Here is a 13,216-nt window from a genome sequence, read left to right as displayed (position 1 = left end):
CAGGTATAAAGCAGTCGAGCTGTCTTTCTTGTAAATCTTGTACAAAAAAGTAGATGAGTAGAAAAACCCGAGGCCTTTTTATTTAAAAAATACTGCAAAAATGTGTGTATTATATTGCAGAGAATAAGAAAACAACAGCATCGGACCCGTTACAAAGATGTTTGTGGGTACCCATTATTACTATGTTTTACTTTACAAAGTTTTTCTTTTAATGCACATATGCTTTCTAACAACTTTTTCTTATGTGAAATACAAATATAGTGTTGAACAGTCAGCATTACAAAAATGCTAAAAAAGGTCATATAAGGCCATCTTAAAGCAACCATCCCAATTCGGAGATCCTTTGAAAGAACACCTCTCTGACGTCTCTGTTCCCAGAAACCTCCACTCTGACACTCTGTAGCCGCTCGGCTCAGATCTCCCAGCTCACCTCAGTGAAGCCGGGGTCTTGACACGGAAGCAGCAACAGTAGTTAAAAAAACATCCACGTCATTCTGTTTGAATGTAGTAAGTACATTTGAAAACCCACCGCTCCCCTGTTCCCTCCCCCCACCCCCACCTCCCGAACCATATGTCCCCCTTTTGCACTTCTTGCATACCAGCCAACCCACTAATAATGATTCTATCACCAAGGCCTGTGGGTGTCAACCCAGAAAAACTCGTTCTTTAAGGAAGTGGGGCCGTAGCTAGGAAAAAAAGGTCCGTCTCTTCTATACAGTTAAGGAACAATGAGCTTAAGTAAGTGCATCCCTCTCTGGCCATCCAGCCCGCTGTGACACTCCAGCTGCAGGCGACGATCACAGCCTTGAACTGGCAGGCCGGAGGACAACTGAACGTCTCTTTATCTTTGTGGAGTACCGGTTTTAAGTGCCAAGATGTGAAAGGCTTCACCACTGTGCAAACTGCATTAGGTCATTACAAACATGGAGGAAAAAAAAGGGAAATAAAACGAGAAGACAATCAGAATATCACAAAAGTTATTTTTTTTCTTTAGTTACAATCTAGGGTTCTGTTTATTATTATACTGTTTTTCGTTTTTAAGTGTACATTTTGTTTATTATATATATAATAAATACATATATATTTATTATATATACGTGTGTGTGTGTGTGTGTGTCTGTGTGTGTGTATATATATCTCATATCCAGACTCTACATTTTGTAGAGTGAGATACCCTCCGAGAAAACGGTAAACTCCAACCACACTCCTCTACATTGGCACCTTCAAGTTCAGGAGGTCAAGAGCGTAATACTCCCTCGACGGATAATAAGTTAAGAAGCGCTGAGGTTCTCTCTCTCTCTCTCTCTCTCTCTCTCTCTCTCTCTCTCTCTCTCTCTCTCTCTCTCTCTCTTCCATATGAAGCTCTGTGTAGCATTTTATTCCAGTCTAATACTTCCTTAATTTTAAAACAGTCCTGTTGAAAGGCAAGAGGAGCCACTTCTCAATCATCTTAAGTAGCGGCAGAGCATCTAGAGACGGCGTGTGAAGCCCCTCCAAGCAGCAGTCCCAGGCATCGAACTGGTCCATTCCACGGTACGCACCGAGATAGCCTGGCAACGTGTTTGAAATGCTTAAGGAGATGAGAACAACATTCAAATCTCAAAGGGTAGGCGACCCCCCGGTTCCTGATCTTCATGTAGACTCCAGTGTGTCAAGCTGGAACACGTTGTGATTGGTTGGTGTGGTGAAGTAGAGCTGGTCGTTGGGCGACCGGTTGTCACATGGGCTGTTCAGTCCCAGAGTCCTCTCAAAGTCCAAGAGCTGGCCCATGAAGTTGAAGTTGGGCGAGATGTTGGACTTTTTCCGTTTCACGAAATCGTAGGCATCGTTGAGGGAGAGGTTGAGCTTCTGCATCAGGTACGCCACGGTGACCGTCACCGAGCGGCTGATCCCGGCTAGGCAGTGCACCAAAATGCCACACTTTTTGGAACGAGCCTCATCTGCAAAACAAAGGAAGAAACACTTTACTCTGCAGTTTACTGCTGTGAATCACTGTCAAAATTACTTACTTTCCATCAAGTCACCTACATGACAGGAAGTGTTATGCTGCTTATTCAGTGCCTTATGTCGACATTTTTAGGTTTTGTTTTCTCAGTATCATTTCCAGCATGAAGTACTCGTCTTTTTTTTTATCATACATTGCCTTGCCATTGTCACAACATATGTATAGCTCTATTATACATTCTGGACTCTACCATTAGTGTTAATGTAAATCTCAGCTCACTACTTCTCCCGGTTACCCCTTTTCTGAAATACAACAGGAACAAATTTAGATTTCCACTGCATCTTTAAAGATTGAGGTCGGCTGTTCTTTGCCTCAGAGACATTGTCAGCTTTGAGGGGGTGAGATTTTTGTTTCTTGTTTGTGTGTGTGTTTCAAAATAAAAGTCCCTAATACATAAACTCAGTCTAACTCCACAATGAAATGGCAAAAAAGCATTGGGAATCCTAAATTCTTCTTTAATTTATTTTTTCTTCTTCCCATTTGTTAAAGAAACCAGGGCTAGACTCATTTAATCTCTTTTTGAAAATTCCGGAGTTCAGCCATCGTCAATAGCCATATATCTTCCTCCCAAACCTCAAGATTTAAACTCCTTAACATCATGAATTACATATACTGAATACATATCTCTGTATACACATCTGATTCAACAAGATGTTATATTTATGTATTTATTGTTCTCTTATTTCATTTCATTAATCTAAATCATGAAACAGATGTCACCATAATATGTGAAGATGGAAAAATGAATAACCCATCCATTGCATTGGCAGCACTTTCAGAGAGCCCACAAATCAAATCCCATGTCATAGCAGCGCTGTTACAATTTTTTTCTTAATTGTCATTTTTATCTTTTAACTTTAACCCATTTTGCAGCACAGAGGAGTTGCTCAGAAACTATGGGACATGTGATGTCTGCTGGAATGAGCGCCTGGTCTGAATGGATTAAGAAAGGGCATTTTTTAAGTGAACGCTTTTGATCAATAAAAACAGCATGATGGCACGCAGAGATTAATATAAGCAGATAAGGGAGATTTTCCATCCCCCTCCCCCTCTACAGCACATCCAGTTTGTTCTTGATGAGACAGATAGCAAACAGCTACACAGGTTAAGTTTTAAACAGTTATTCCATCATCAAAATAGGTATTCTTATTATGTATAAGGATACTGTACATTCAGGGAGTGCTAATTCCCTGATGTACAAGGCACTGTGACTATTTGGCATTAGTAAAACTTGCTTCACTAGCAATGCAACACCAGCTAGTGTGATTAAACAAATACAAAATAACTGTATAGTCTTAAGCCAACAGCTTTCGATGGAAGTGCAGGACACTGACACTCCAACCATCCTGTAATTACAATTTGTATAGTGCATGGTTCTCACAGAGCTGGAAAAAAAGACTAGTTTATAATGAGGGTGGAGCTTTCTGACCTACTTTTGTCTGCACAGAATGCTCACTTTTACACGTGCATTGCTTTTCCAATTGGCCTCTACTTAATGGAGAACAAACCCAGCTTTTTCATTTCATGCCCTCTTCTATAAAATGCAAATTTGCCTTTTTCATTCGCAAAGTTAAAAGTACTAATCTGACAAAGGTAGAGCGGAGTATTTTGCCGGTAAACATGATCTCATTTAAAATACAACTCTGTTAATGTATTACTTAATTGATATAGTATGATGATAAATTCCAACCAAAATAGGTGCTTTGTTTGTGGGTTGGAACTAAATTTAAATATGTACATTTTTAATGGGATTAAAACCTTTAAAGACATTAGGAACTACATACAAATGGCAACATAATTTATATGCTCATTTTCTCCAGGTAAAATCTAACATAAATGAAAAGCAAGAAAGTGAAACCGTGAAGGACTGTTTTGTAACTTTAAAGCTTATAGACAACAATCTGCATTTCACATGTTGATTATAAGGCCTGCTAACAGTTGTGGACTGTGTGGTTGTGTGTGTGTCAGGCAAACATAGTTTAAGTAAGGAGATAAAAAGAGCTGGTTTAGACGAGGTTTAGACAAAAAAAAACACAGTTCTACACAGACTGGACTGACATTCAATCACAGACAGAGAAAAATAGAGATTTGAGTTAAAATAGGATCATTTTACCAACGCTCCTTTCTGTGCACTTTAGTTCTCTTGTTATGGAATTAATTTTGGAAGCCCCTTTGCCTTTAATTTGACATTGTGGCCACATTTTCTAAAAAAAATAAAAGTTTCACCAACAGTGGGCGAAGTAATCCTCCATTTCCTGCCATTAATGCTAAGTACATGAACGCACCACACGGCTCATTGCTTTTTTTTTTTTTTTAGTGTGCTACTGAAGCAGAAGAGAGGGAGAGAAAGCCAGAGAGAGAAACCAAAGTACACAAGGAGACAAAAAGGCACAGACAGAAATGTGTGGATTAGCAAAATGTTTCACTGCTCAAATGGAGAGCATGGGTCATCTGATTGAAATGCTAAGCCAAGTCCATGTTTAACACAACATTGTTCATACAAGGCACGGTTTTCTTTCTAGGCCGAATATTTTTGCCTTAAATGCTTTAACAGTTGCTGATAATGAAGCAGTCTAGCTGTGTAAAATTCTGTCGCAGGTATTACTGCTCTGATGGCACTATTTGTCAAACATTTTATCTACTGAAACTGAAATTAACTACATTAAGTTGTTTTGAATGATATTCTCAAAAGGCAACAAGTTATTTATGTCCAGAAATCACTGCTTAATGGTTTTTGCAGGAGACTCTGTGGAGATTCAGTACTGCTGCCCCCTTCTCAAGGCCTCAGTGGTTGGGATAATCAGGGTTATTATTAAACCATGAATTAGGAACTGTGCATTTAACTCAACTGCCCAAACACAATCATTTGGGTTACACCAGACATAATTCCAGACTTCATTGAATGCATCAAGTTAACATCATAGTCTCAAAGTGTAAACGTCGTCGTTTTTTTGTCAATTTCTTATAGCAGGTAATGATGACAATCGTTACCTACTTGAAATACAAACGATGAGTGTTATTTCGCAACTTCAAAGTTTCATCTTTTGAATTGATTTAGTTAGATTCAGTGCGTGTCTGACAACAATCGATCGTGGTTTTGCAGCGCCCGCTGAGCTGACAATCGATTGGCTACGTTTCTGCTTGTTGCCAAGTAAACCAATCAGTGCCCATGTTTTCCTCTAGGGGTCAGCAGAAATGTAGCTACCGTGAGCCTTATGTTCAATATTTCAATGGGAAATCAAACAAGGGGGAAAAAGGTGTTTCTGACCAATGTAGTAGTAATAAGAGAAAAAAAGTCACACCACTATTTCGGATTCTTTCTCTTTAAATCTCAATCCCTCTATACATGACAATCAGCTTTTTCCAGAGAAATTTGTGTATGTTTTTGAGCTATGCAGAAAATAAACTAAAGTATTCCACTGCTGTTCATTTATAATATATAAAGCCACACAGTTTGGAAAGCATCTGCCATAACAAAGACAGTGCAGAACAACGACAACAAAATGTGAATTCTTCCATGCAACAGTCCCGATAGCTCTTTACATATTTACAAATAGTTAGGTGACAATTCAGAGCTCTGTAGCTGCACTAATAAAGCCACGAATCCCAGTCACAGCAATATCTGTCCTTGGATATGTTTAGTATAAAATCCTGTCTGACTGAACAGATTCATGTATTGCTTAATTTGGGCTAATTGATGCCAGCTAGGCCGTGAATGGAATCTGGCATTTCAGTTTTATTTACAGTACTGAAGGGTACAAACATTGCATGTTTAGTTTCAATGGGCAGCTAGAATCTTAGTCCCACATATTCAAATGTCAAGCAAGTCTGAAATATGCCTACAATAGTACAGGCTTCCCCCTACTGACTTGACCTTTGCAGAGGCCCTTTTTTCCAGTAACAGTGGCCCTTTTGTAAAAATAAACATGGCACCGAACATACTGAAAAGCTAAACAAACATTCCTAATCCTGATGTACTTGACTCCAAAAGAGCTTCACTTCTACAATTTTTGTGAACAATAATAATCAGTGGTACTGATCGCAAAGGAAAAAGTAAAACAAACTTGCTTGTGGATGCAATAAAAAGCAACAATCAAATGCGAAAATCTACTGAGGTTTATATCTGTAATGTTATTTTATATCAAGAGGTAATTCAACAAAAACAACTAAAATAGTCAAAAACAAATTCAAGAGATGATTTTATGGTCAGGGTGAGTCTGTGATAAAGCTACTGGCCTTTGTTAGTGGTTTTGAATCTATAATAGGAACATGTTTCACCTCTCTACCTTTTTTTGAGATCAGTTCCAACCTGGCTGTGTTTCAAGCGTCTCTCGCCAGTTTGTAATCAGCAGACAGACACGTCAGTGACAATACTATGACAGCCGGCCGTGTACTTAAACCTTCATTGGCATGCCTGAGAGGCCACGGACCGGATTACACAGAAATTAAAACGAGAGGAACATTCTCACCCTGCGAGTTCTCAAGGTTAGTTTTCTGAATAAGTGTTCAGCAAAATGTGGCCGAGCACAGGATGCATTGTAACAGCTCTTTGTCTGTTAACCCACGTAAACCACGAGAAAGCGGAAGCACCACTTCCCAAAATAATGCAATGCTACAAAAACCTCATGATAACTCTTACGACAAACAGTGTGTTTGAGTTTCTGTTTTTATTCTCTTTCAAAACTAAAAGTAAAGTAGGCCCACCATCATAATTGCCAGTCTCTAAACAAGCACAAGTATTCTGGACATTTCAATTAATAATAATTAATAATAATTAATTCAAAATAATAATAATACATCCATTCTTAGGTAATGTAATGGTTGAGGAGCAATTCAGATCTACTGTACCCATCAATAGACTGTAAGCACAAGATGACCTCTGAATGTGTGTAGACACAGCTCCAAAACATTGGAAAGGAACCAATCAATTCTCCTGCAAGACCATAATGGCTCTGAAGGGTCTTTGAAAGAATTCAGTGGCTCAGCAGGAACAATTATCATGATACAACTTCATCTCACTTAGTGGTGTAAATGATCATGTGCTTTGGAGAGCTGATATAGAAAGAAAATATCCTTCTGTCAATGAAGATGGGACATACATTATTTATCTCACAGATATTTGTCTTCTATAGAACCTGCACTGCTCTGCATTAAATTAATTATTTTTCTCATCTCCAACATAGTTATGTCTTCAGAATGTTTGAATTTTCTTAGGATTACTATTATTGCTGTTATTTTTACGGAGACCTTTCAAAGGCAACTCTCAGGAATTGTGACTTCCAACTACAGAAGTGATGTCACTTCAGGGATTGATACAATCAAACAATTGTCATTATGAAACAGAATCCCATGTGTCAATCCACATACTGCCTGCATTCCCAACTGTCATGCCATGTACAAATATATATTACACACATATAAAAAAAACTTTGATGTGTTTATGAACTCTGTATACTACTCTCAAAATATGCTGCCCCTAAAAAACTTGGTGATCTCCCAGAGGTGGTATCTTTTTAAAGATATCTCTACAGCAACATTATCAAAAAGGTCCTAGTAATACAGTGTCTTTAGTGTCTTTTCATTGATATCCCATTTTGTACACCTGGAACTGCAGACACACTATCTCTTGTAGTCACTGTAGTGCTTGTCTCATTATAGTAATCAAGCCTTCCACAATATTTTTTTTTGTCTTTTTAATTGCAGCTCACATTTTGGTTGTCAATGGAGTCAAAGAGATTATGGTTCATATGGTGAATTTATTTCACATTTGACTTTAAGCAGGAAAGGGATCCATTCACCTACCAGGCAATACAAGTTAACTGGTCAATGCGAGCTTCCAAAATGCCTCCATTGCTCTGCCTGTGTATGTAGACTGGAGAGTTTGTCCCAAAGCTCCCACATCCTAATATAATCCACACAGAACAGGTGTTTTCTAGATTCACATTTCATACATCCAACACATCTGTCACCAAGGCCAATCCCATCATCACCCACCAAGGGGCTTCCACAGCGCAGCACCATGCTCATGGTAAAACTCATCGGACTGTGGTGGAAGTGGAAAGGCTGCACTTCCAACTTACAATTCCTCGTTGCTTTAGCCTAATGTGAACAACAGGCACTAGCCTCTAGAGAAGACTAGCTTCATCAGATAACAGTAAAGAACACTTAGCTTAATGTGGTCAACCCTGACACAAGACATAAGAGTAATCTTAAAATAATGTGAGGGAGATCTATCACACAATTCTAGTGTTGCCTTTTCTGAAATGTCATGACAACCAGAAAACTAAAGGTTGAAATTGAAACAAGATTTAATTTTGGTCTCCACATACTATTGCAGATTATCAATCAAGCAGGATGTCTACCTGCATTTTACTTCCACAGCTGTTGGATGAAATAAAAGATCTGTCCTAATCAAATCATATTTGAACGATTTCTAACCTGCAGCTGTGTAATATACAAAAAGTGATTTCCTGTTCTCGGATGATGAAGGAACATCAAAGGGTCAATTATAGTTGACACCAGTACCGATCACGGTCAAGACTGGTCACTGTAGTCCTACTGTGAGACAAATGTCCTTTTAGAGGCTTGAGTACTTACCAATGAAGGAAATGGCCTCTGGAAAGAACTGTGAAAGATTTTGGCTCCAGTGATCCGAGATGGGGATCTGCTTGTACTTGAAATCGCCGTCGTGTTCAAACATGTTGGGGAGGTTGGGCGTCACATTCAGGATGTATTTGATGTTGTACTTGCCCAGCACATCCAGGTTGGTCGAGTCTTTGGCACAGCCCAGATAGAGATAGGGGAGAATCTGGACGGGGAAGGCAGGCTGGTTGTTAGGCAAAGGGCTACCCTCGGACTCTGTGGCGCTGCTGGGCTCCCGGTCCGACTCCCCATCAGAACCATCCGAGCTGATCCTCAGCCCCCCCAGACCGAGCACGGACACTGGGGGGGAGCTGCTGGGGCAGGAGCTGTCCAGATTGGTTTCGCAGTGCTCCGGGTATTCAGTCTGAAACTTGTTGAATCCCCCTAAAACAAATTAATTAAAATGTGCTTTTAGAGTTATATGAATGCATTAAAAAAAAGTGTAATAAATAATAACCAATAGCTAATTTTTCATTGACCAAAAAAAACTAGCATTTTTCTGTTAAAAATCAATGTTAAGCACTACCCATAAAATGAATGTGCTTTATAATGTTCATAGACATGTGCTCTTAATTGCACTTTTATCTGACATTATAATTTTAAGCTATTTCACTCTTCCTGTGTGAAGGCCACTTTAACACAACCACGTGACCTTTTCTGACCATCTGTTAAATGTGCAAAATAAGTTATAAATGTAACTTCTTACTGTCCATTAAAAAGTAGTTATTGATAAACGTGCAATATGCAGGTTAGAACTCCTACTCTGTTTCCTATATGCACATGTTGGAGGGAAAGAGAAAAGAAAAGATATGCAAAGAATATTTAGATAGACTTAAACAGCATAGGAAAATACTAATGAGGATTCATAATAATAATAATAATAATAATAATAATTTATACTTTTCGATACATTTACAATTCAAACTATGGAAATGTTTACTTTTTAATTGGTTTCTTTATTTCAAGAATAATTGTTTAATGTTCAAGCTGCACCTGACACTGACTTAAATTTGCAATATTATGTTAATATCCAAGACCTCCTTAGACAGAAGATTCTGAATGGCTGATTTTTTTTTTGAATGACAAGGAAGTCTATATATATATATATATATATATACACACACACACACACACATCTATATAAAGCTGGAACGGTTTTAAAAATATCAAAAAGAGCATTACATTATCAATATAACAGAGCTTTTACCCTGATATTTAGTGAAAGTGCTATATATATTCAGTGCCATAGTTCAGTATCGAATTCTTTCAGTAAATCCCCGTTAGGTCTCCGTTTCTCTTCCTGTCCATTCATGAAAAACATGGCTTTTTCCTGAAGGAAGACAACATGGCGGAGCCATTTTGGAATTTTAATTGAAAACATCTTTGTCTCCGTCAAATTCTTTCACAAAGTTTGAACTGGATTTGTGATGAAGTCGATTTCAAATTAAACAACGAGAAGATCAAACGCGGGGGTCGCACCGTTACAAGTTAAGCTAAATTGATTATGTAACTATTCGGACACGAAGATAAATGATACATAAAATTCATGTGTTCACAGCAAATGCCACAGTTTACACAACTGCACATTAAACAGAACATGTCCTTGAAAATTCAATTTAAATGCGTTTAAAATAAGAAAATGTCTAACAAATCAATTTAAAAAACGACTGAAATGGTTCTTAAATATGTTTAAGAAGAGCATTCAAAGTTAAGCACTGAAGTAATGTCAGTTCGGACCTGTATGGGCTGCATTATTGCCATTTATTATTAGTTAACGAAATCCCATTGTTGCAAACAGGATACAATCAATCCAGCCATTCAAGTTCAACGGCACAGATGGAAAAGTGTTTTAGATTGAAAGCCTGCTTGCTATGAATATGCTGCTGACCAAAGCTACGCTGTCGCAATAAAGTAGTTCATCCCGAAAAGCGAGGCGCAGAACCGGACCAAGTTTCACATCCGAGCGGTTAAAACTACCGATAAAATACCATCATCTTCCAAACGCTAGACAAGCCTTACTTTTAATGAATACATGAAGAGATACTGAATGGCACAAACCGCAGCTGCTCTAGAGTTTGACTACATTTAAAACGCACTGACGGCTGCTTCTCCTCACAGATCTAGTGGTTTAACTCTCAGCAAATGATCCGAGTTGCATCACTGGGGGCATTATTAGACAGTAACGACCCTAGAATATGAGCGCTGTAGTCTGCACCATCTTACCAGTGCCATGCGGGCAACACAGAGATCCGCGATCAAACACACCAGACTTTTAACAGCAACTGTTATGCACCAACCCAACACCACCAAAAAGAGCCGACTGCACATTTCAAAAACCGCATGTGGGAGAAGTGGCATCCCTGTGCAAAGTGCATGCCATCTGCCCTTACCCTCGAGGAAGTAAGCCTTGCACCCGTCGTCCCGCAGCTTCTGCAGCAGCAAGCCCAGCACCGAGCCGGCCGCCCCGGTCTCCTGCCAGTCCGCGGTGGCCTCGTCGTACAGCAGCACCGTGTCCGTGCGGCACCGCTTCACGAAGCGCTCCTTGTCCTCGTTGTTGGGGATGATGGAGCGGATGGGCAGGTTGCCCTTCTTCAGGCGGCGCAGCATGAGCCCCGGGATGGCCAGGTTGATGGCGGCCTCGACGTGCGACGACTCGAAGAGCTCATGCGAGCGGCAGTCCAGCAGCAGCAGCGCGGCCGCCCCGGACTGCAGCTCCTCCTGCAGCCACTCCGCGCTCTTGCTCGGCATCATCATGCTGGTGTCCCGGGAACCGCTCCAAAGATTATTTTTCATGAGGGAAGGAGACGCAGGCTTTGATTTGCAATAAAAAAGGAAATCGGGGGGACCATGAACGTTTTAGCCAAGGAAGCAGCACGCACAGCGGCGCCCGTCCTCCTCTCCAGCCGGAGTCTAGCTAGATCGGGGGGGGGACTTGGTGTGATCGCGCTGCCGGAGTGCTTCACAAAACCATGCAGACGAGTTGAATGACTTCCCTGAACCAGGAGGATGCGATCCCTTTTTTCAAACGGGTTTTAATGTTGATGTCCATGTGATGTTACTCTTCCCTTAGTATGACAACTTAACTGTCCTGCATCCAGATTTGGGATTGTGGATTTATGGTCCAGATCATTATTGCAGCATGTTAACCACTCGGCTCTGCCTCCCTCCAGTTTGTCATTTCCTGCAACCACTCTCTGACAGTCCGAGTTAAAGCTTCGGCTGACAGCTGTGTCACAGGGAAGGAGGGGTTTGCGCTGGAGCCGTTGCTTTAAAGACGCAGTTTCCACTTTCAAAGTTAGATACAGTGTAAAAGTGGGGACGTCGTTTTCCTTCTGTTTGTTGCCTTTTGCTTTCCTCATGTTCATTCCCCCTGAGGTATACATCATATATTCTAGGAAAGTGCATGATTGAAATGCACAGACATGTATTTCCAAAATCATTTTCTGTCATATTATTTTATGATAAATAAGCCTTTACTTATTAATTTGTTTCTAAACTGACCAATATAATAACCCCAGTGTATCTGTCACTTGTGTTCTGGTGGAGGCTGTGTTCGTATTTGCACGATATTTTCCATTTTCTTACACACTATAATCTTTTTCTAAATATAGGGCGACACGCTGCCATAACCAGGATCACATTCTGAACAATGAATTAGCCAACTCTCTTTCAGACTTTCCCCCCTTTGCTCATACCATCTCCCAGAACAGGTTGCGCATGTTCCTGGTGACTGTGCTGTCAGAAAGTGGCAATCTTTTTAAATCACAGATACAAGTCCTAAAAGTGTGGCAACAGTGAGCAGTAAGACCAAAAATAACTATCTAAGAACTGTGTGTCTGGATTTCAAAACTGAGCTGGTCATGCAACCCTAGAGAAGATGCCAATGATTGTGTCCAAGTCAATATTTCATTCTTGACCAATCATTTAAAAAAAAAAAGCAATATAATGATATGCATCAAAACTGCCATCTCACCCACCCCATGAGAAGGTACTTGCTCTTTGAAATCCCTGAACGGACACTTTGTAATACTTTAAGTACTTCTATGACTATATTGCTCAAGAGCACTGTGCAGGTATAGCGCATCACCTGTCAAAAGCCAAGGCTGAGCTTCTGTGCACAGCACTGAAACACCTAGCATTAATACAGACACATGATCACTAGGCACATTATTGTGTGTTTAATGAGTTGGTTGGCTTAAATAAACTAGACATTACCTGATTTGTATTTTTACAACTGGAAATGACAATTGGTGTGATTTTACAAAGCATTGCAATTCGTGTGCTTGCAAATAATGAAAATAGAAAATAATGCAAAGAAATAATATTTACATCATCTCTTATACCTGAGAACAGCAATCCTTTCTGCAAATGAACAGGCGCCTAATGCAAACGGGCTCTTTAAGAAGCGAGCGTGGCCGGCGTGCCTGGCGGTGAGCGCCGAGTTTGAACCCGGAGCCGCGGATCCAGTGCGCAGGGCAGGCCGGGCCGGCTGCGCAGGGGGCGTGAGGACTGGCATCATCCTCAATGCGCTGAGGAAAACGCGGGAAGGAAAGATCAAAGAGCTGTACT

General features: G+C 40.2%; 1 protein-coding gene across 1 annotated transcript; it reads right to left on the bottom strand.

The window, feature by feature from the left end:
- Nucleotides 1–558: 558 nt before the first annotated feature.
- On the bottom strand, nt 559–11,843 carry dusp7 (dual specificity phosphatase 7). The gene is made up of 3 exons (XM_066697876.1): nt 11,038–11,843; nt 8,603–9,031; nt 559–1,940 (listed from the first exon to the last, which is right to left on the bottom strand). Exons 1-3 carry the CDS (start codon nt 11,438–11,440, stop codon nt 1,633–1,635), a joined length of 1,140 nt encoding a protein of 379 aa, XP_066553973.1. The 5' UTR covers nt 11,441–11,843; the 3' UTR covers nt 559–1,632.
- Nucleotides 11,844–13,216: the final 1,373 nt, after the last annotated feature.

This window comes from Amia ocellicauda, chromosome 3, assembly GCF_036373705.1.
Source record: "Amia ocellicauda isolate fAmiCal2 chromosome 3, fAmiCal2.hap1, whole genome shotgun sequence".
NCBI lineage: Eukaryota > Metazoa > Chordata > Actinopteri > Amiiformes > Amiidae > Amia > Amia ocellicauda.
This window is presented reverse-complemented; position numbering and strand designations above follow the sequence as displayed.

What these genes read in the sequence shown, in the direction of transcription:
- dusp7 (XM_066697876.1), bottom strand. Translation starts at nt 11,440, where the DNA reads ATGAAAAATAATCTTTGGAGCGGTTCCCGGGACACCAGCATGATGATG. An exon ending in CAAGGCTTACTTCCTCGAGG is followed by an intron (nt 9,032 to 11,037) that starts GTAAGGGCAGAT and finishes AATTTGTTTTAG; the next exon opens with GGGGATTCAACAAGTTTCAG. An exon ending in AGAGGCCATTTCCTTCATTG is followed by an intron (nt 1,941 to 8,602) that starts GTAAGTACTCAA and finishes TTTGTTTTGCAG; the next exon opens with ATGAGGCTCGTTCCAAAAAG.